This window comes from Heloderma suspectum, chromosome 2, assembly GCF_057233095.1.
Source record: "Heloderma suspectum isolate Gila_16-S chromosome 2, 16-S_ref, whole genome shotgun sequence".
Classification (NCBI taxonomy): Eukaryota; Metazoa; Chordata; class Lepidosauria; order Squamata; family Helodermatidae; genus Heloderma; species Heloderma suspectum.
In genome coordinates, this window is record NC_139459.1 from 224,711,126 (window position 1) to 224,735,545 (window position 24,420).

At 45.6% G+C, this 24,420-nt stretch overlaps 1 protein-coding gene across 1 annotated transcript in view; it reads left to right on the forward strand.

The window, feature by feature from the left end:
• Positions 1 to 24,420, forward strand: part of LOC146354133 (sulfhydryl oxidase 1-like) — a 42,313-nt gene that overhangs the window by 12,564 nt on the left and 5,329 nt on the right. Inside the window, exons 7-11 of the mRNA XM_084838256.1 lie at positions 2,534 to 2,671; positions 5,311 to 5,440; positions 10,560 to 10,682; positions 11,924 to 12,068; positions 21,314 to 21,490. Of these exons, the coding sequence (XP_084694382.1) occupies positions 2,534 to 2,671; positions 5,311 to 5,440; positions 10,560 to 10,682; positions 11,924 to 12,068; positions 21,314 to 21,490 (713 nt within the window). The remainder of the gene's footprint in view (positions 1 to 2,533; positions 2,672 to 5,310; positions 5,441 to 10,559; positions 10,683 to 11,923; positions 12,069 to 21,313; positions 21,491 to 24,420) is intronic.

Genomic DNA, 24,420 nt, shown 5'->3' on the forward strand with positions numbered 1-24,420 from the left:
TGTTTTTATTACACTTTTCTTTATCAAATAAATCCAAGCAGCTTCCAAATTAAAATGACTTTAAAAAATAACATGCCAAATAAAAAATATAGCTTTGCAAAATGCAGAAACATCAGATAATTAAAGGTCACCATTAAATAGAAGCACCAGTTGGGTGTTGGGCTAAGAAAATTGAGCCCCATTGGTGAAAAGCTCCACCCTCTGGACACTAGATTTCTTGCAAACATTGTCCAGGGGAGTTTATTTTCCAATACACTTGTATAATCATGAAAACTAAAAATGTGCTTTGAAAAAAAGTGCCTGGTTTGTAACTTGTCCTTCCTATGGAAACCATGGGGTTTATCCCATTTTATCCTCACAACAGCCTTGGTCAGATTGGGAGAGATCTGCCCAAGGCCACTGAGTGAGCAGGGGTTTAACCTAGATCCAAATTGGCCATTCTGTGTAGTACACCAGAACACAAAGATACTCAAAATCCAAATCCAGCTCCAGATCTGGCTTCCATGTAAAACTGAAACAACAACTACTACAACAAAAACCCACAACCTTAGACCATCATGATAGATGAGAGAGCCCAGCCATGGTTAAAATAATAACAAAGCACCTGCTGGAAGAGGACTTTCTCAGTGTGGGTCTCCTGGAAGGCTGATTTGAGTGTAATGGATGCTGGTAGAAAAGGAGCAGAAAGATGTAGAGCAAGCAAGGGAATTTGCACAGCACTGAAATTGCCAGGACATGTAGGAGGCAGCTTGGGTGATTGGAATGAGCTCTGGTAGTGCAGTTCCACAAGGCTGGAACACTCTGACAGCCATGGTTGTCATTCTGAGATCATACCAGTTACCCCTGCTGCATCTGCATCTAAACACAGCAGTTTAGGCAGAAAGTAGGGTAACAAAAAATCCCACACCCCAGAGATAAATTGTCTTACTTATGTGATGTTCTGCAGAAGAAAATGATGGTTTGGTTGTGTGGGAGAACTTGTTATAGACAGCTGTCTTGCAAGAAATTTATGAGCTTTCTTTTCGTGGCTCATGCCACAATACAATATGAATGTTGTGGGTCAATCAGTGAGAGGTGGGATTGAGATTACTATTGAGACATTTTTTTTAGGGTTGCTGCAGAATCTTTTATAAAAAGGATTTGAGGCTCCAGATCCTTTCAATTTGAAAATTATTTATAACATTTGTATTCTGCTTTTCGCCTATAATGGTTCTCAAAGCAGTTCAAAATAATGCATTCCAGTGCATAGGTAGATGATATCACCTTCATAATAACAGTTCTGAAATACCAGTTGATGGTATGAGATTCCAGTCTCTCCTTTGAAAGGTGGTTGTGCCAGCAAATGGGGTCACTGATGTGATAGATATTCTTCAGTCTTCTCCTCAGTCCACCTGGCATTCCTGCCAGCACTACTACTGCTCTGAGAGGGTATCAATAGCTTCCAGCCCTTAGAACTCTCAAAGGACATTGAGGGGTTGAATTGCATTCTGTGAAAAATTCCATCTCAATCCAAACTGGGAATTTCCTGGCACATTCCAGTCATGTTATAACTCTGCAGGGGAGGTGCAGATAGGGATGGCTGTGGTGGGGAAAACCAGCCCTTTTTCAGCACACCGAATTTTCCCCAAGCCACAGGCTATTTCCCAAAATCTGGGAACTTTTCTTGTGTTTTTTTAAATCGACATTTATGCAGTTTGTGTAATTTGTGCAAATTTCAGCCATAACTGGCTTAATTTGATCAAATTGTGCCTGCAATTAAGGATTTTATGGCTGAAATTTGCACAAATTACTCAAATTGCGGTCACAATTTGTGTAAATGTCCATTTATGGGGGGACCAAAAATCCATGAGGTGGCCCGACTTGCTCTGCATTGAGTCAGGCCAGCTCATGGGTAAGTGAGCTGAAGTCTGGGGGCCCAAGCTGATGCAAGTTTGGCAAACTTCACCCCCTGGATAGATTCCTCCAGCATCACTAGGTGCAGAGTCCAATCTGCACCATGAAGCCCACCAGAGCCATAGAGGCCTCTTGGCCTAGTAGATGCCACCAATGTCACCAATTTATTGTGTCACCAAGCGTGGCAGGGCCCTAGAGACTTTGGGGCAAGCCTCACATGGCCAGGTGCAAGATGAGTCTGATCTGGATCAGTTCAGAACCTGCCACCGCCTGGTGGCTGCAACAGTGAAAAAGGTTTGGAGGTCATTGTACAAGCAGCATTTAGGGTAGCTGACAGGATCTTGTATCATTCTCAGCAATTTTTTTTTGGAGAAAATTGGTGGAATACCTTATTCCAGGAGTAGATCTGGGATTCCTTGAGACATAATCTGAAATGTTTTTGGCAGTGCTACAGAAGAGATGCAGCTGTGTGCAAAAGTGCATATGGATGCTATAAAAAAAGAATGGTCAGTGCAATTTCTTTGACTATCTTGTATCTGAGTTAAACAGGTTTTTTGATATCTGAAATTATATAGATCAGAAGTTTAAAACTGGCTTTTGTCTCATGACAGTATCACCTTATATTTTACTTACCTTACAGGGGAAACATCTCGAGACCCACTTGCACAGGCCATCTCAAGAACCTACCTGGGGTCTACAGAAAAATCAACTTCACAGATCCTGATCCACCAAGTGTAGAACCAATGATTAACCGTACGCTCTGGGAGGTGGCAAACAGGTGAGAACTAACTTAGCTGTTCCCTTTTTTTTAACTGTTCTCTTCTCACTGCATTGTTGTAGATCAGGCAACCTTAATTACTGCATGTAGCTATCAGGCACAGTTTGAAAGAAGGGGTGAAGAAAGCCCTATCAGGGCTCAATGAACTATATCACAAGATGTGATGGTCAAGGAAGAGCTAGTAGATGAAGGCTTCATTTTAAAAATTTGCCCAGTCAGGGCTCAACATACTATATGGCAAATTTTAAGAATTTGCCAGGGCTGCCACAGTGCATGAGGCAAGCCCTGTACTTTGCAGTGATTGAACAGGAGCATTTTGATGAAAGATCAATGGGAACAGGGGGCTTGTCCATTAACCTCATCACTATGTACATTAGTGTCTGCCCTTTAATTTACAACACTGCAGCTCCATTGATAAAAGAACAGATTAAAGAATTATGCAGTGGCACTGATTTATGTAAGTTTGCTGCAGAAAGTTTTGTCAAGCTGTTAGAATGCTATCAATTATTATTTCACCTTTCCAGGATAGGACAGTGTGAAGAAAGTTGCCCACCTGCCTTGGGATGTGGGCCAGTCTAGATCATATCTCCTTTTATTTATTTACTTGATGCTGCCTCCACTCTCTTATTTTCCTAGCCTTGGAGTGAGAGAAGTCAACTATCTAGGAGCAGCTCTTAGTAAACTCTCCCCAGTCACTGTAGGGCAGAGTCTAATCTGTTGTATCGTTTTTTCCACCCTTTTATACCATGTGGTATTTTGAATGGATGGGGAGATTGCAACCTTATTAGTTCTCCCAGACTTCACCATTTTTTTTTATATATATAATTGACTATAGTATCCTTCTGGATCATCTCTCTGGGAAGGAACATGGGGGCAGGGATGTTCAAATGTTATTTAATCAGTTCCACGCGAGTTCCGTGAATTGTACATAGTTTCCTGCCTCAAAAATTACATAAATAAATCCGTAACTAAATGTGTATATTCGTGTTTTTGTAATATTGTAAATTGCCTTCTAAAGGCAGTGCATCTTGAAAGCCAGATTTAAGAAAAATGGTTTAAATAAATAATACTGTGAAGTGATTTGGCACCAAGATTGATGGGGGAGAAATTATCCTTGAGATGTCAATACAGCCAAGCCGCAGATTTCAAATCAAAAAGGGTACAGGGAGAGGGAGAAATCAGGTAGCATGTCATCCGTGGTTCAGTTGAGGAGGGGTGTGGATTATAAAATCAGAAGCAAAATGGACTTCCTTATCCCTGGGATCAGCAAGAGGGCTGATTGGAGGAGAAGATAATCCTCCAGTTCAGTAGAGCCATCTCTCCTTGATAGGAGTCTCATTACTAGGGCTGTATGAGAATTTCAGTTCAGTTCACAAATTGCTTGAAAATGCCCTGTTCGCAATGCCAAACACGAATGTGAACGGGAGCACATTTTTTCCCAAAATGTTTACAAATTCATTCATTTCATTCATACATGTAATTTCTATACCACCCAATAGCTGAAGCTCTCTGGGTGGTTTACAAAGATTTAAAACCGTTAAAAATACATTATACATAGTATAAAAACATTTGACATACAAAATATGTTTGACAGACAAGCATATAAATATACAGCGTGCACACAGACATCTAAACAATTTTAAACAATCAACAATAAGAAAAATCCAGGACCTGATTAAAACCTCATCATATGCTGCCAAATGCCTGAGAGAAGAAGGAGGTACCTGTCACCAAAAAGATAACAATGTTGGCACCAGGCACTCGTTGGGAGAATTCCAGGTTGAGATGCATGAGCTTCATCTTCTACACAGAGCAGAGTGCGAATGGTCACTAGCACTTGCCAACAACCCAGGTAGGTAGGATAAGAGGTGTGAATGGAAGACACATCCCACCTGATTCCTGGCAGACAAGATCCACTAGTAAAGAAAGCACACCCTGGGATGTTTTGCATCTGGTGGGAGGGAAGCCATGGAATGCTCCCTTTTAGGGTCTTTTAGAGATTTGAGAAGACACAGGAGCTACATGTGCAGCTCAGCTTCGTAGTCAGCATTCTCTTTAGCTCAGGACATGAGGGAGTTCTCATGCACAGGCCAAAGTCTGTTAATGTAACATGCAGCAAAGGCAGCAAGAATAAGAAATTCTTATGGCATCTTAATGACTGACAGATTCATTGTCAGATGCATGGGGAAGTGGCTGTAGCCCAGGAAAACGTAAATCACAATTCATTCATTAGTCATCAGGGAGCCACAAAACTCGCTTGCTATTGATTTTGCCCCAGCAGATGAATGTGAGTGGCCTTCTGGGTTTTGGTGAAGGCTGTGGTCGACTCTCTAAATCCCTGATCAGGAATTAGTTTTACTGGAAGTCCACTTTGAATCACGGGAGATAAAGGTCAAAGTCTCCTGTCCCTTCTCTTGTGGATTGTAACTACGTTCTGTGGCTACAGCGTCTGCTAGTTCCACGCATGCATGCGTGCGCGCGTGCGCGCGCACACCCCCCCCCTCTTCCCTCTGATTTGACCACTGGTGGTGCTGAAGAGGAGGCTGATTTATCCCTGTGGATGCCAGTTGCTGATTCATGCTGTGTAGAAGATGTGGCTGCCACATAGATTACACCTTCTCTCTCATTTTCTGCCACAGGTCAAAGATATACATGGCTGACCTGGAGTCTGCAGTGTTTTGTAGCCTACGGCAAATTGAAATACAGTTCTCTTACCTTGACAAAGAGCAAGTTGATGCATTGAAGAAGTATGTGAAAGTATTGGCCAAGGTAAGCTTCAGGAAGTCTTTAGCACACGGTTCTCACCACATACTCTTCCCCACCTGCCTCCCTTTGCTTCTGCACACATGCTTACCTCTCTGTTGTTGCCATAGTAGCTACTTCATGTTTAAAGTTTTGGGAACACTATTAATTATGTTCTGGGTTTTCTCATTTTTAAGAGCCTCTTGTAAGTTATTAATTGGTTCTTTTGCTCAGAAAACAAAAATGATACTTGTCCCATGATAAAAACTAGATTGAGTGGGAAAAGCCATTTCCTAAGGCGATTTGGTCAGTAGTTTTTAGAAATGGTCAAATTAGGGTTGTAACGCATATGTTTGTGATTATTTTTTCTATTTCTGGGTAATTGTGATGAGGTTGCCCTTGGCATACCCTTGTGATATGAGCTCCATTATCTAGTGCAAAATTTGGAGTTTTGAAACTCTGCTTTCTTCTTCCTTAAAAAAAAAAAAAAGGTTTCTTCTAGTAGCAGGGTGCAGTTGATTGGGCCAAAACCTGAACTGAATCATCCCATTATAAAAACTCCAGTTTGAGTAGGAAAAGCAATGTCTTGAGGAGATTTGGTCAGAGGCTTTTTTTTAGAAATGGTCAACTTTCTTCTTCCTAAAAAAGGGGGGGTTCTAGTAGGAAGGCACAGCAGATTTGGCCAAACCCCAAGCCAAATTGGGCCCCTTCAGACCAGTTTTGCTGCTTCCCAGAACCAAAGCTGGACCCACAAGAAGCATAGGTAACAATTTGGTCTTTAGAGACACAGTGTTCCATCTCCCAAAATGCTACCTTTTGCTTTTGTTTCTGTACACTGATGAAAGGGGGAGGGAGTGGAGTTGAGTGATTGACAGGTCCACTTTCTAATCCTAGAGCACATTTTACCAGGGGCTTCCAAATCACTGCTTTGGGGTCAGATGTGGGAGCTGTGAATTATAATATAAATCATGTCTGCTCTTCCATTTCTCTCAGTTGCTAACTGTAGCAAATTGAAGCAAGTAGGAAATGAGAGGTTCTGAGTAGAGTTGGGGGTAGGGTAGCTTCACATGCTAAATTTGTTAATTATTTCAAAACCTTTCCTTTCTCCTTCTCAAATATTACCTCGATCCTTCTCTTAGGCGTTCTCCTTCAGTGAAAACTCTTTTCTTTGATACCCTGTTCTCCCCATGCCACCATGCTTCACTGTTACAAAGCCTTGAATTTTTCTTCAAGCATCGTAAGTCTGTAGCCCCTGCACATATCCTTCTGAATCTTTGCTCCTTTATTGCCTGGAGACACCTGAATGGCATGTGCTAATTCCATACAAATTGCTCAAATACAATGAGGAAGGATGGGGAAGTGAATCACTCCCAAAGTTTGAGGAACTACCCTTGTACACAAACCACTGCCCCTATCCTTCTGAAACTCTGCAGACATCTTACTAAAGGCCACCTCTAGGGTGGCTGACATTTTCAGAACAATGGTCCACAAGGAACATAGGGGTATAAGCACTTCCTGTTTGGGATACTTTCAAAATGCAAATGCTTTTTTGCACAAATTCCCTGTAAGGCCCCAGGCCTGAACCAAGCTATGAGTAGTTTTAGAGGGGCTTAGATGATTCATAGTGCTCTCTGACTTTGGTTCAGAGGGCTGCTGTTTTCCCTAACAGACCTCTTGATTTACCAGGATGAGTCAAAGAGTGATAGGGCAGCCTCAAGCACATTCCATACTAACAAGTGGAGTGTCTTATCAGTATGCGCCTCGGAAGCGAAGTTTGTTTTCCTTAAAGCTACAGGTGGCTGTGCTGGGAAGCAAGCACTGCTAGCCTATGCTGGGAAAGCTGCAGACGAATGGTAATTAATGCTTACTGTTGTCATGCTGCCTCATTGCTAACATGTATGGTATAAGACCCAGTTTACCCCATGGCTCTGGGTTCAGAGAAGCTGTCTGATCCAACCATTGGGTAAGCCTGTGTCCTGACTGTACTCAATAAAGTATCTCCTTGTAAGTAAACCTGGATCTGATTTATCACTATCTTGGCACCTCTAAATTAAGAGTTCGAAGCCCACAGCTGGGGCAATACACTCCCCTGTGCCTAATCACCTGAATCTTGGCAGGCTGGATGCCTTCTGCAAGGATGGATTCCCTCAGGCTGGATCCCCTCAGCTATCCCTGCAAGTAGCATCCATATTTTTCTGAGATTTGACAGGTGTAATTCCCTCCTAAGGGGCTACTATGCTTGCCAATTTTATCAATTTTGACAAAGAGAAAAAAACGGTATAGCCATTTTAAAACATTTCCCATGATAGCCAAAGAGAGCCAGAATACCTTGGATTTCTGCATTTCGACTTATGTTTGGTAGCCAAATTGATGCAGATTGGCCTCCAAATTGGCCCAAACCAAATCGGGCTATTTTATGAAGTGCTGAATTGGGGTGCAAGTTGAATCAGTCAGCGCACACCTCTGGTTTCCAGCCATCTTGTTTTGTGGGGATCAATATTTTGAGGTTGGGTTTTCTGCTATATATTCTCTTTACATAGCCTTCAGTCTTGTTTTATTATCCATGTCCGTCTACCACCTTTTGGTTACCCATTCCATTTTTTCCTGTTACCATAATCTTTTCCTGTGAAAAAATCAGAAATCTAGCTTGGAATAGCTTATTTGCAAAAATATATACATTTTGTTTTGTGTATCATGTTTTTTCCTCAGAAACCTAGTGCGCTTGGCAAAATATGGATGATTTTAACACTGGATATGAGCAGCCCTGGCTTCAGCAAGACTGTCAAACTTTAAAAGCAAAAGCATCTAAAATAATATAAGATATAGTGTGTGTGTGTGTGTGTGTGTGTGTGTGTGTGTGTGTAAAATAATTAAAGGCCACATCTACATGGAGATGCTTTATGAGGCGATTCCATGTAAATCTGGATTTTCAAGAATTCAAATTTGCTTCTTGCACAGCACATGCAGCCAGTAAAGCAGTGTATTCATTTTTTAAACAAAAACCTGCTTTCATGGGGCAAATGACACCTGACACTGCATTAATTCAGGGTTGGGTGGGCGGAGTCCTGCAAGTAGAACTGAATGTCATCAACTGCATGGGTGTGGGGCAGCGAATGAGCGGAGGCTTGCTCCCCACCCCATTCCTCACTCCCATGGTCCGTGAAGGTCAGTGGAAGAGAAGGAATTAGTTCCAAGCAGACACATGTAGCCAACACCTCTCCTTGTGTCCACCCTTTCATGATGCAACTTTCCGTTTTGCTTATTAGCGCTGGTCCCCCCCGCCAGCCTGCACCAAAGCCAGTTGAGATCACACAGACTCCCAAACCACACTGACGCTGCCGCAACAGGAAAATCCAGCACAAAACAGCTTTGCAAAAAATTGTCTTTTCGGGCAGAAAAATGCGGGATTGATGAGGCCTGAGGGTAACATCATCTGCCATGATCATCTCTGAGGCACAGTAGAACCAGAGTAAATCTTCCATGTAGATGGGGCCAAGGTCAAAAGATGATCAGATATAAGAGATACCATCTGTGACATTTCTGTGCTAAGCTCAAATATATACAAAATGTGTTTGAGCTATACATTTTAACTTTGCATAGAAATATCACAGGGCCAGGCTGTACCTTTTATATCGCATAGCCTTCTGTTTCCACGGTTCATGGGGCCATTTTTCTGTGTGTCCATGCATGGATATAAAATATATATCTAATTAGCCAACTCACTATAACACATCATGCATCTGATGTAGTAGATCCTAGTCCACAAAAGCTTATGCCACAACAAATGTGTTACAAAAGAACTGTAAAACACTTCCTTGGGACTGCAGACTCTGGCCTCATCCATCAGCTAGAGAATAGAAGGCCACTGGGGGGCTGCACGTCCTGCCTCCCAGGATGAACATCATCGCAGGGGGAGACCAACCTGGTCCTATACATCAGTCATTGGTGTATTTGCTTTCCTTCCCCTCCTTCCTCCCAGCCCCATTTCCTTTTGTGTCATGTCTTTTAGATTGTAAGCTCGAGGGCAGGGAATGTCTTAATATTCATCTTTGTAAGCCACTCTGGGAGCCTTTTTCGGCTGAAGAGTGGGGTAAAAACACCCTCCCCCCCAAAAAATGGAGCAGGGGAGTTCTGTGATGGGCCATCTGCCACTTCCAAACCATTGCCAGATCTTGCTGGCCAGGGCACAAGGGAGGGTGGGCAGTGTTTTTCTTGCCATTTTCTGGTAGTGTTTTTCTTTTTTCAGTTTTCCTTCATTGAAACCAGTGGGATGGGGAGGGGGGAGAGATTTGCTACTCCAGTTCAAGACTGGCAGAGATGAGGGGGCCTCTTGGGGGTACAAGGGAGCTTATGACCCAGAGGAACACCTCATTTTGGAGCCTATCGCCAGGACTGCCCCAGCAGGCCTGCAAATGTTTGAAAGATTTTTGAAAAGTGGTTCCGCTTTTTTGCCTAAAGAAGATCTAAACTACCTCCTTTTAAGTAAACCAAGCCTGGGTTAGTTAAAAGGGAAAGACATTGGAAGCTTTAGAGCAGGGGTGGGCAACCTGTAGGCCAAAACATCTGGAGGGCTACAACTCCCATGATTCCTCACCATTAGCTGTGCAGGTCAGCCCATGTGACCAGCCCATTGCCTATGGTGGAATGCCCATGTGACCACCACATGTGATGTGCTCTGGTGTGGCTACATGGCCATTGGAGGAAGTGTCCTGCTGACTGAAATGCTATCTCTGAAGAAAGCCACAGTGCTGTGGGCATGAAAGGAGGTTTTCTAAAGTATTAAGCACTGGGGGGGAGAATCGGACATTTGGGCTCCACTTCAAGCAGCAAAATGTCTTGTTGTGAAGTACCTGGATAGCTTTTCGCCCAGTGGGTCCCTTTATGCTTGTGCTCTCCCACTATGTGCAAATATACCCATACACAGGGACAAGGAGAAGTTCTGGCTTTTAAAAAATTAGACTGAGAGTCTCAAGAGTTTGTACTCTGCATCCAGTATCATATTCTTCCATAACATTTGCAGTATATTCACAACCGTGGGCATAGCCTTCAAAGCTTGACTCCCTCTTCATTCACCGCTCTCATGGGTAGGAGTTAATGGGCACCTGTGGCTAATCTTGTTTCCTGTTGTTTTCCATTCTGACAACAGTATTTTCCTGATAAATCCGTGGTCAAGAATGACCTTCACAAACTGACTGACTGGCTAAAGCTATATGTGACAACAGATATTTCACGGAGCAAATGGACAAAAGCTTTCATGCCTATTAAAAAGGTACACTGTCCAAACAAGGTGGTTTATTCCAGCTCAGAAACATCTATGTTTTATCCCTCATTTTCTAGTATTTCTACTCAAGTAACTTTAAAACTGTCATCTTCAGATAACTCTTTCCACACAGGCATGTGACAAAGAACCCCTGTATGTCTGCTGTGCAATATCATTTGTGGTGCACAGTGATTTCTGGGGCATGTTCTAGGGTGTTCATGTAGGCCTGCAGGTCTGTTGGGCACCTGACTATTATCTAGCATAGACTGAATTCACCTAGAATGTATCCAAAGAATATATCCAGTTTGTTGTATAATATTGACAAATCATGGCAATAAATTCGGAATGATGCTTTAAGAAACATTTGTTCTAATTTAAAAGAAAACTTGTCAAAGGTACAATACCAGTGATATTTCACTCTTCAAAGATTACAATTTATATAGACCTTGGGAAATGACAATTGCTGGGGCTGTAATACCATTGATGCTGATTTTTTAACCACATTTTGGAGCTGTCCCAAGATCAACATTTATTAGACAATTATTTTAAGGTAGCAATCCTATAGATACTTCTTGGAGTAAGCCCCACTGAACTCAATGGGATTTATTTCTGTGTAGACATGTATAAGATTTCATTGTCCATCTCCTTAAAGATTCACTTGGTCTAGTTATTCCCTGTGATCCAAAAATTGTTTATTTAAAAGGGGTTATTTTAAAAAAAAATCAGACAGAGAATGAATAGTTCATTAGCTTTGAAATTACACATAACCTGCTGCCATGACTATTTGTAAATCGTTTAAAATGTGTAGAATATATGATGATAATAATTTATATTTGTTATATAAAACCCTATCTCTTATTCCTAAGAGACAGAAAATAAAATAGCTAATAAATATATATGGAGAACTGGTCAATCTTCATACTGTATTGATAAAGAAAGGGATAGTTTTGTGGTATATTCTCTTTCAGGGTATTTATTTGTTGTATTTGGTGGGGTGGGGTGTATCAGATTTGTTTTCTCACTCATAAAAGGGAGAAAAAAGAATGGAAATCCCCCCCAAACACACACTTATACACTTCACAGGGGAGATCAGGACTGATGGTGAAGCTTTTTCTCCATTACCAATTTGCAGTCTTCGCACTGAGGAATCCCTGCTAAGCTTCTGAAGAACCCCAGGACTCTCTGTTCTGTCTCCCTCTTCCCTCTCCATCTTGGTATACCATGACAGTTTTTTCCACCCTGTCTTTTAGGCTCTAAATGGCACCCAGTCAGATACTCGAACCTGGGTGGGATGTCAGGGAAGCCAACCTCTGCTCCGAGGTTACCCATGCTCTGTCTGGACTCTCTTCCACTTCCTGACTGTGCAGGAAGGACTGCCAGACAATAAGAATGTCGGTAAGTAATGCACCCTCTGTTTGGTTGAGAACCAGAGCTAGAACTAGAGCTTCAGAATAGAAAACCAATATGTTTCAGGTACTAGAGTATTAGACTCCATTGTTTCCAGATGAGGCTTTTATTGTGCAATCACGATGCCTAATTCACAGAATTTTACTGGGAGTGTGTGTCCGTCCGTCCAGGGGCTTCTCCACACGAGAATTCTGTCCTGTGATTAACCGCTCCTTCTTCTGGATTCTTTGCAGGATTTTAAATCAGCTCTTTGAACAGCTGTTTTTTCTTTATTGCATAACACTACCAGCCATTTATGCTGATGGGTGGAGCCTAGGGATGGCACAGGAGTCCGAAAAGGGGATGGAGTCTGATGGATTCGCCCCGCCCCCACCCAGCCTGCCAGACCCCGCTCGCCAAACCCTGGGGTGCCGATGGACCCGGCCACAGAGAGGAGGCCAGGGCGAGAGCACTGAGGGCCAGCCACGCCGAGGACTCAGCAGTCAAGCCCTTGTGCACATAAAGCACAAGGGCTTGACTGCTGGAGTCCTTGGTGCAGAGAGGAGGGGCAGCTCGTGCAGCCCCATGGGCGGGGTGAGCAGGGAGGCTTGCCAAGTGGGTCCAGGCCGTGCAAGCTGGGGGGGCAGCCCATTGAGCTCCCCCGCATGCACCCCGGACCGAGATGGGTCCATCCATCCCTAGTGGAGCCTGGCAGGATGTTTTCGGATGTCAGCAGTCCACTCCCTCTGGGGTGGCCCTCCCCCCTCTCAGCATGGACTTTTTCATTTCGACCTACTCACCTCCCCTTTTCATTTCCGCTGCCTCCAATCCCTCCCTCGGCCACTGTATCCCACAATGCTTTTGCAATGTCAGAAGTCTGCTCCCTGCTCCCCCAAAGAAAGCAATTACATTCCTCTCGCTTGTGTTGCATGGGGATTGAATAGAGAGGGTCAAAAGCTTTCTGGGCAGCACTTGCAGAGCTGAGCAATCCCCCGATCCCACCGTAAAGCACTGCTGTTGTGGCGGTGGGAGCGGGTGAGAAGGAGAAATTGAGGAGAAGCAGCAAAGCCGTTCTACCAGGCTTACAGGCTCCCACCACGTTGTGCTCTGCAGGCAGCCGATAGCGGAACAGCAAAGGCCACAAGCACGGCGGGGTCTGTGGGGGGGTCCACAGTCAGGGGAGGCGATCCGTCCCTCCCCCCCCCCCCGGAATCCCCGCCATTGCCGTATCGCTGGCTGAGCGGATTGACTGCGGCCGCAAATGGCATCCGGGACGCCATTTACAGCTGCATTTACCTTGAACTAAGGCCTTTACAGCAACAAATGGCATCCCGGACACCATTTGTGGCTGCAGTCAATCCGCCCAGCCAGCGATACAGCAATGGCAGCCCTATCGCTGGCACTCCGGAGCCAGCCGGGAGGGAGGATCCGGCCGGCGAGGATTTCTCCAAGAGGTAGAGTTAAGTCTTCCCATCCTCCACGAACTCCAGGGGGCTGAATTCTTTTGAATCCGGCCTCACTGGGGTCCGTGGAGGATTTCTCCCCCATCCCCATTCTCCCCCTTTATTTAAAAAAAAAGTCTCTGTGTGATCTGCCACTGAAACCAGGTGGGTGTCTCCATGAGCGATTTACTCTGAGTTGGCTGTGTTTGGAGGTCGTTAGGAATATATCACGTTGTGGCCATCCAGCAGCCACACCGGAGCTTACCATGGAAAAACTGGATTTCCTGGGACTGCTTAAATTCCAATTCTTTTCCTTAAGTCGGGTTCTCCACGGTATAGTTGTGTGTCCCAACCCCCGCATTGATCTCAGATATTCTAGCCCTGCCAGGGGTGTGCCTTTTACTGTGACCCCCCAGTCAAGGGATGTTTCCTATGTGCTTCCCGTCTGTGTGTTTCCCAGCACAAACCAGTTAGTGTCTACTCAGAAGTAACTCCCATTGTGGCGAATGAGGCTTGTCCCCTGAATGTGCACATCAGAATTTACAGAGATCCCACCCCACCCCCGCAATTGAAATAGCACATTTTAAAGCACTAATTCCCTAAAGGCTGTACAGCGCTTTCTCAAAGCTGCAGTTCTCCATTGTTTGGTTTATTGCCATTTGGAAGTAACTACTCCCACCTTCGATCATCCCGAACCAGCACAGCATTGGGTTAGAAAGGGGGCTGGTTTCCCATTCCTTTGTTTCCCCTCCCTGTCTTCCCCATCACAAACATGTGTATCTATGCGGGAAGAACTCCCATTGTGGTCAATGAGGCTTGTTCCCAAACTGTGCACTCCCAAGATCCCCTTGAATCGAAATAATGCATTTAGAGTAGGGATGGTGGAGAATTTCTCCCCGAAACTTCGGGGGGCCGAGCGCCAACGTGTTCGGCCCCCCGAACAAGTTTCGGAGAGAAATTCTCCGCACACCCCCCGCCCCCACACACCCCCCCGGGACGGGACTTACCTTTGCCGAATGTCCCTCCCGGCGGCAGGTCCGGCCGGCGGTTCGGCAGGTGTTTGTGCGGGGCGGGAGTGGCAGCTGGTCTTTTGACCGGCTGCCGCCGCCGCCACCATTCCAATAAAAGAAAGGGAAAAAAAACGCCCCCGTGATAGGCTACGTGACGATTAACGTAGCCTATCACGGCTAGATTTGCAAAGTCAGCCATGATAGGCTACGTAAATCGTCATGTAGCCTATCACGGGTGACTTTAAAAAAAAAAAAAAGTGTGTACGGATAATGGTGGCCCCCATAGGGAGCCGCCATTCCCGTTCCTTATTTGGTCGCTGTAGTCTACGTAAAGATTTACGTAGACTACGGCGAAAATAAGGGCAACGCTATTTGCGTTGCCCTTATTTTCTCCGTAGTCTACGTAAACCTTTACGTAGACTACAGCAACCAAATAAGGAACGCGAATAGCGGCTCCCTATGGGGGCCGCCATTAGCGTACGCGCTTTTTTTTTTAAAGTCACCCATGATAGGCTACATGACGATTAACGTAGCCTATCACGGGGGCGTTTTCTTTTTTTTAAAACTTTGGAGTTCGCGGCCGGGCGAGGCGGGAAGCCTCCTCCCTGGCCTGAATTTCGGCCGGGCGAGGCGGGAAGCCTCCCCCCCGGCCTGAATTTCGGCCGGGGCGAGGCGGGAAGCCTCTCCCCCCCCCGGCCTGAACTTCGCAGGGGGAGCAGCGAAGTGCCTCCCCCCCACCGCGAACAAGCTTCGACGACAGGTAAGTGACTTTCGTCCACCCCTAATTTAGAGAGCCTTAAGGCAAAGCTTCAAAGCTTCGATTGATCGCAGTAGGGCAGCTAGAACACTATGTTCCTTTCATGATTGTCGGGGCGGGGAAAGAGAGAGAGAGAAAGAGTGATTTCTATGGATACAAAGGAGGAAAACTCCCAGTATTTTATCAAACGAGAAAGAGGGGGAGCCTGGATGGGGGGGGAGCCTCTCTTATTAGTTGAGCAGCCCCTGCCAGTCAGATGACATTCACTCCAACCCCCACCCCACCCAGAAGTATGTTCTGTTAAGCGACTGCGATGCAGTGGCTCATGGAGCCCTGTGCACTGCAGACCAAAGCCGGCTCCTTGAAAAATCCAGTAAGCCACAATTGGATTCTCCTTCTGTCTCCTTCCGTTGTTGTGGAGAAGCCCCCCAGGACAAGAAGCTTTTCCTAATCTCTTGTTGATTTCCTCCTTGATTAGCATTTTAGGATGTCTTCTTTGTATGAAACAAATAATTTAGGCCTATTTAAAGAGGTACTAGCCTTAAATTAATTCATTTGAGGCTGATCTACATTGTGCCTGCCATCACAATGAATTTGGTGCCCTGTCGGGTTAAACGCTCTCGTATTAAAACGTGATTATCCACACTCAGCCATTTTCCCCAAAAATGCTTCATCGAATGCGTGAGCTCGGTTCACACTTGAGAGCCGTGCTGTTTTCCTGCTCTTAAAGATGGCGGCTCTCACTGGAGGAGCAGAAACTCTTCCTGTTTCTGCTGATTCCATGCCCACCACGTGGCAGTGGCACGGGAAAAGCTTGTTGTTTTCCGCATGTTTTCCTGCCTTGGGGAAAACGACCAGCTTATCCCTTGCCGCCACTGCTGTAGCAGGTGGGTGTGGAGGGAAGAAGGAGGCACCTATCCTCTTCTCCCCCCACATGCTGGAGGCCAGGGCGAGCGGCTGGGGGGTGTCTGCCAATGCTCTTTTCCCTGTGCCAGCCCTTGACAGCCGGCGCGAGGAAGAGGGGCAGTGGCAGCGGCACTCAGTGCTTGCATTTGGGGGTGGGTTGCTGGCATCTTTGAAGATTCGAAGATGTGAAGCTTCACATCTTCAAATCTTCGAAGATCATGCCTGAATTAGAAAAAAAAATTGCGGAGAAGCCACGATTCTTCGAAGATAATGCCTTAATTAAAAAAAACAAACAAACAAAGTGGAGGATAGAAGGAGGTAAAACTTAGTCTCATTTGAAGGGATGGAACAACCCTCTCCTCAGTGCAGGAAGCCTGATTCCCAGGCAGTCGCCCATCTAGCTACTGACCGGGGCCAACCCCTCTTAGCTTCCGAGATCAGACAAGCGTGCACACATCCAGCCCTTTGCTTTTGCTGAGGAAACATTGAGTGCTCAGGAAGCTATGCAATCAGTAGCCGGAAGACGACACGGGGCCGTCGAGAGCTGTGATTGGACAGGAGGGAAATACAAACACCGCCGTATATGGACAGGCAGGGGAGGGGACTACGACCAGATATGGTAGCAAAGGCGGAAAATCAGAGCACATTGAGGGGAAATATCGGGATATTAGAGTATTGAAAGCAGGAGCACAGAAGCAGGAAATTCTGGTTCCAGTTCGAGGCGGCTACTGCGTAGTGTGAAAGATGGGCGGTGAAGTGAAAAAACCCATAAGTGTAGATCGGCCCTTGGACAAAAATCTTACAGTGTTCCTTATCCCAGTTATTGCTCTACCCTTGCCCATCACAATCAGGATTTTGTGCATATTCCAGATTGGCAGTCGTCTTTCTTTTTTGTTAATTTCTTTTAGGGAGACAGGGTAGATTCTGACTTTTCTCAGCCCTAGCAATGTCAATAAATCCCACACAGCTGTCCCACAATGTCCTTGACTTTCTTCTTTCTTTCTTTCCTTTCTTTTCCTCACTTTTTTTTTTGCATAAAGAATAAAAGATGTTAATGGGTACATTCAGTTTTATATTTTTAAAGAGAGGAGGGAGGATCAATATATATGGGGAACATTCCGGACAGGCAAACTGAAATGAAAATTAACATGACTTCAGCTGCTTGTGCCCCCTTCATGGATCACTGCCTTGTTGTCGTGAAGGGGCTTGAGTGAAGCCATAAGCTATGCCATGCAGGGCCACCCAAGACAGACAGGTCATGGCGGAAAGTTCTGACAAAATATGGTCCACTGGAGAAGGAAATGGCAACCCACTCCAGTATTCCTGCCAAGAAAACCCCATGGAACATATCACAAGGCTAAAAGAGATGACGCCGAAAGATGAGCCCCTCAGGTCGGAAGGTGTCCTATATACTACTGGGGAAGAGCAGAGGGAATTTCCAAGTAGTGCCAGAAAGAGTGAAGCGGCTGGGCCAAAGCCAAAAGGACACTCAGCTGTGGATGTGTCTGGTGGTGAAAAGAAAGTCCGATGCTGTAAAGAACAATATTGTTTAGGAACCTGAAATGTAAGATCAATGAAGCAAGGCAAGCTGGAGGTGGTCAAACATGAGATGGCAAGACTGAACATCAACATCTTGGGAATCAGCGAACTAAAATGGACAGGCATGGGTGAATTTAATTCAGGTGACCATCATATCTACTACTGTGGGCAAGAATCCCTTAGAAGAAATGGAGTAGCACTCATAGTCAACAAAAGGGTGGGAAAAGCAGTACTGGGGTACAATCTTAAAAACGATAGAATGATCTCAGTACGAATCCAAGGCAAACCATTCAACATCACAGTAATTCAAGTCTATGCCCCAACCACTGAGGCCAAAGAAGCTGAGGTTGATCGGTTCTGTGAAGACCTACAACACCTTCTAGAACTAGCACCAAAACAAGATGTCCTCTTCATCATAGGGGATTGGAATGCTAAAGTAGGAAGTCAAGAAATAACTGGGATAACAGGCAAGTATGGCCTTGGTGTACAAAATGAAGCAGGACAAAGGCTAATAGAGTTTTGCCAAGAGAACACGCTGATCAGAGCAAACACTCTTTTCCAACAGCACAAGAGGCAACTCTACACATGGACATCACCAGATGGTCAATATCGAAATCAGATTGATTATGTCCTTTGCAGCCAAAGATGGAGAAGCTCCATACAGTCAGTAAAAACAAGACCTGGAGCTGACAGTGGCTCAGATCATGAGCTTCTTATTGCAAAATTTCAGCTAAAATTGAAGAACGTAGGGAAAACCACTAAACCATTCAGGTATGACCTAAATCATATCCCTTATGAATATTCAGTGGAGGTGAGGAATAGATTTCAGGGATTAGACCTGATAGACAGAGTGCCTGAGGAACTATGGACGGAGGTCCGTAACATTGTTCAGGAGGCAGCAACTCAATCCATCCCAAAGAAAAAGAAATCCAAGAAAACAAAGTGGCTGTCTGATGAGGCTTTACAAGTAGCTGAGGAAAGAAGGGAAGCGAAAAGGAATGGAGAAAGGGGAAGATATATCCAACTGAATGCAGATTTCCAGAGAATAGCAAGGAGAGACAAGAAAGCCTTCTTAAATGAACAATGCAAAGAAATCTAAGAAAACAATAAAATGGGAAAGACTAGAGCTCTCTTCAAGAAAATTGGAGATATCAAGGGAATGTTTTGTGCAAAGACGGGCATGATAAAGGACAAAGAAGGCAGGGACCTAACAGAAGCAGATGAGATTAAGAAGAGGTGGAAAGAATACACAGAAGAACTATACAGGAAAGATCTTAATGTCCCTGATAGCCATGATAGTGCAGTCACTGAACTTGAGCCGGACATCCTCGAGAGTGAAGTCAAGTGGGCCTTAGGAAGTATTACTAACAACAAAGCTAATGGAGATGACAGTATTCCAGCTGAGCTATTTAAGATCCTAAAAGATGATGCCGTTGAAGTGCTGCACTTAATATGCCAACAAATTTGGAACACTCAACAATGGCCACAAGACTGTAAGATTGTAAGATGTAATGGCAGTAAGATGTAATGGCCACAAGATTGACCACATTGGTCAGTTTACATTCCAATTCCAAGGAAGGGCAATGCCAAAGAGTGTTCAAACTACCGTACAATTGCGCTCATTTCACATGCCAGCAAGGTGATGCTCAAAATCCTACAAGCTAGGCTTCAGCAGGATGTGAACCGAGAACTACCAGAAGTACAAGCTGGGTTTCGAAGAGGCAGAGGAACTAGAGATCAAATCGCCAACATTCGCTGGATCATGGAGAAAGCAAGAGAATTCCAGAAAAGCGTCTATTTCTGCTTCATTGACTATGCTAAAGCCTTTGATTGTGTGGATCACAACAAACTCTGGCAAATTCTTAAAGAAATGGGAGTACCAGACCACCTTACCTGTCTCCTGAGAAACCTGTATGAGTGTCAAGAAGCAACAGTAAGAACCAGACATAGAACAACTGATTGGTTCAAAATTGGGAAAGGAGTACAACAAGGCTGCATATTGTCACCCTACTTATTTAATTTATATGCAGAGTACATCATGGGAAATGCTGGGTTGGATGAATCAGAGGTCGGAATTAAGATTGCCGGGAGAATTATCAACAACCTCAGATTCGCAGACGATACCACCCTAATGGCAGAAAGCGAAGAGGATCTCAAGAGCCTCATGTTGAGGGTGAAAGAGGAGAGTGCAAAAGCTGGTTTGAAACTCAACATTAAAAAAACTAAGATCATGGCGTCTGGCCCCATCACTTCCTGGCATATGGAAGGGGAAGAAATGGAAGCAATGACAGATTTTATTTTCTTGGGCTCCAAGATCACCGCAGACAGTGACTGTAGCCATGAAATTAAAAGACGCTTGCTCCTTGGGAGGAAAGCTATGGCAAACCTAGACAGCATAGTAAGAAGCAGAGACATCACCTTGCTGACAAAGGTTCGTATAATCAAAGCTATGGTTTTCCCAGTAGCAATGTATGGCTGTGAGAGCTGGACTATCAGGAAGGCTGAGTGCCGAAGAATTGATGCTTTCGAACTGTGGTGCTGGAGAAGACTCTTACGAGTCCCCTGGACTGCAAGGAGGTCAAATCAGTCAATCCTAAAGGAAATTAACCCGGATTGCTCATTGGAAGGACAGATACTGAAGCTGAAGCTCAAATATTTTGGCCACCTAATGCGAAGAGAAAACTCCCTGGAAAAGACCCTGATGCTGGGAAAGACTGAAGGCAAAAGGAGAAGGGGACGGCAGAGGATGAGATGGCTAGATAGCATCACCGATGTAATGAATATGGACTTGAGCACACGCTGGGAGAGAGCGCAGGACAGGAAGGCCTGGCGTGCTCTGGTCCATGGGGTCACGAAGAGTCGGACATGACTGAACGACTGAACAACAACAACAAAGCTGCTTGTGCAGATACTGGGTGCATTTGCAGCTATGCTCTCGAACAGTGGTGGTTTATGCCACCAGTCACTTCAGCAATGAAGTTCTTCACTTATCTACTATGCCAACTCAGTTTACTTCCCACTGAGGGCTAAACATGTTCAAAACGTAATGGGGAATTGTGAGATTGCAGCAGAGGAGTAATGGTGGGAGAAGGGTGCTTAATTCTTTCCTCTCCAATCTACTGCTTTTTCCCATAACCCTTGGCTGTCAGTCAGTTTCCCTCTCAATGTGACAAAAAAAAAAAATGGCCAGAATGCCAGAGTGGCAGATGGGAAATGGTTAAGAAGTCCTTTCCTTCCTGCCATTCTCTACTACAGATTAGCAGCCTGAGTTCATAGACCAGGACTGCTGTTGAACATCTCCAGGCCTCAACTGAAGGTGTGGGCAGTGCGGAAGTGAAGAACTTTATTGCTGAGGTTATTCTTGGAATACACAACCACTGTTTGAAAGCAAAGGTGGAAATACATCCACCAAACATCTGTTATTGTTCTTATGCGATGACTGCAGGAGTAGTTGTGTTTCAGGGAAGAGAACTGACGGTCTAAATTCTCTCTGAAAGACTAAGATATTTTTCAGATGCTGAGCAGACTGATTTTTTCTCACCCATCCATTACTCTAATTGTAACAGGTCTAGCCTTTTGTTCTGTTCTGTCTCCCCCTAGCACTGTCAGCAGCCCTTTCTACCATGAGAGAATTCATGAAGAATGTCTATGGATGCCGGAAGTGTGTGAAATCCTTTGAGATCATGGCGAGAGAATCCATGGATGAAGTGAAGAACACAGATGAGGCTATTCTCTGGCTTTGGTCAAAGCATAACATAGTGAACTTTTGGTTGGCAGGTGAGGGTCTCACTGCTGCTGGGATGCACGCTGGCCATTGCTGCCTCAGGGCAACATGTGAATGTATTGGCCATTGTTAGTAATTGGCTAACAGGTGCCCACTCTTTCCTCAGATCAGTCCTGAGTGCTCACTGAGAAGGTCAGAGCGTGGGGGGAGATGCAAGCTTCTGAAAATTCAGGTCCTATTTATTTGTTACCTGGGGCTCCAGAGGTATCATTACACTGCCCCATTAGGAGACGTGTCTCCTGCATAACCTCACACTCAAGGTAAAAGGTAAAGGTGTCCCCAGCCAGTCATGTCCAACTCTAGGGTGTGGTGCTCATTCCCATTTCTAAGCCGAAGAGCCAGCGCTGTCCGAAGACGCTTCCGTGGTCATGTGGCCGGCATGACTGGATACCGAGGTGCACGGAACGCTGTTACCTTTCCCGTCGAGACGGTACCTATTTATCTACTTGCAATTTCTTGCTTTCGAACTGCTAGGTTGGCAGAATACCCCACACTCAACCATAGCCATATTCAGGCATTCATAAAGAAGGCTTGAACAGGGCTGTGGGGCTGCATATGCAAGTCTTTCTCCTGACGTCCCTGTTCAAGACAGAGGGCTTCTTCTTCACATGGAGCTTTTATCCTGCTATTGAGATTGCTCACTCATGGAAGTTTGCAAGACCTTTTCATGATGTTGTGAACCTCCAGGGCACATCCAGAGGTATTTCCTGCTTATTTCGCTTCAAAAAGATCCAGAACTAATTAACTATCTTTTTAACTTCGAATGTTACGCGGTTAAAAGATCCACTAGATGGCGCTGTTTCATTGAGTTCTATAGAACCTTGAAAATTAAAAGCTTCTCCTCTCAGCAATCACATGGTCGCTGTCTGGGAGCCTGTGGTAAAAGCAGAAGCACTCCAGAACAGGAGGACTGCAGGGGTGTCTTTAGTGTAAAGGCAGCCAGAGACCTTCACACAGATTCTAAGTGTGTTTTAGTTAGGGATGGGTGGATCACTTACCCTGTTCCTGTTGGGGGGGGTCCACAGGGGGGGAGGCGATCCATCCCTCCCCCCGGAATCCATCCAGGCCAGCTCCGCTCTGCGGTGATCCTGCGGAGCCGGCCAACGGCTCCGCATCGCCGGCGATACAGCTGGCCAGCATTGCCGTGCCATATCACTGTGCTCAGTCCCGATGCAAATGGCGTCCACTACGCCATTTGTGTCCCTATTTTTTCATGTGATAGGCTATGCAAATATCTACATAAATATAATTTGCATAGCCTATCACATGAAAACAGGAACACAAATGGCGTAGTGGGTGCCATTTGCAGCCGTAAAGCTGTTAGATTAACCTAAATGCAGCTGTTAATGGCTGCATTTAAGCTAATCTAACAGCTTTACGGCTGCAAATGGTGCCCACGGTGCCATTTGTGTCCGGACTGAGCACAGTGATACGGCATGGCAATGGTGACTGTCCATATCACCAGCAATGCAGAGCCAGTGGCTGGCTCCTCACGATCACTGCTCAGAGAAGCCGGCCTGGACAGATTCCGGAGGGGCACAGAGGTGAGTGCTACATTCCGCCACAGACCCCAGTGGGGCCAGATTCTTGGAATCCGGCCTCATTGGGGTCCGTGGCGGACTTCTCCAACATTCCTAGTTTTAGTTAGAACCTGCAGACAAGAACACTTGATAGCACAGGGCTCCCACTCACCAGGAGAACTCTAAACACATTCACCTGAACATGCTTAGAATCCCACTTCACACCTTTGTGCTTAATGTGCTATAAGCAGAGCAGGGATATTGGGGTGTGGCTTGTGTGTGCAGCCATATTCATGCATTCTCTATAAATGCTTGAATAGGGCTAAAATGGGCAGAAGATACACACATTTTTTAGAGCAATGTGGGAGCCACCATGAAGGAAGCAGGAGCCATCATCTTCACATTGAAATGTAGGGATGTCAGAGAATTTCTCCACGAATCTCCCCGAAATTGGTGGAGAAACGGTCTGCCCCCCCCCCCCCCGGGACGGGACTTACCTTGTTCGAATGTCCCTGGCAGCGGCGGCTCCAGCGGTGCGGCGGCGGCAGCCGGTCTTCCGATCAGCTGCTGCCACCGCCATTACCAAGTAAAACAAACAAACAAACGTGATAGGCTACGTAAAGATTTACGTAGCCTATCACGGCTAGATTTTTAAAAAACACTGTGATAGGCTACGTAAATGTTTACGTAGCCTATCATGGCTGACTTTGAAAGAAAAAAAAAAGCACGTACGCAAATGGCGGCGCCCACGGGTGCCGCCATTTGCGTTCCTTATTTTGGCACGTGTAGTCTACGTAAACATTTACGTAGACTACGGCGAAAATAAGGGCAACGCAAATAGCGTTCCCTTATTTTCGCCGTAGTCTACGTAAATGTTTACGTAGACTACACGTGCCAAAATAAGGAACGCAAATGGCGGCGCCCGTGGGCGCCGCCATTTGTGTACACGCTTTTTTTTTTTTAAAGTCAGCCGTGATAGGCTACGTAAACATTTACATAGCCTATCACGGCTGACTGCAGGGACGCAAACGGCGGCGGCTATGGCCGCCGGCATTTGCGTCCCGGCAGGAGAGGAGGTTTCGCGGCCGGAGGGACGGGGCGCCTCCCCCCCAGCCAGAATTTGCGGGGGGAGGGACGGGGCACCTCCCCCCCACCGCGAAGCAAGCTTCGGGATCAGGTAAGGGACTTTCATCCATCCCTAGAAATCAGAGCCTGCTAAAGGTCTGTAAGCAAGACTGGGCCAGCGCCTCCTCTGGGTTTCCTTTATGGGAGTTTGCCCTCTTTGGTCAGCTAAGAACCGTGCACTGGGGCAGACAGTTTATGGATTATTTGATTTTGTGGCCCTGCAGGACGGTTAACTCCCTACCTCAGAGGCTGTGTGGTCCTCACAGGGTGACTCTGTG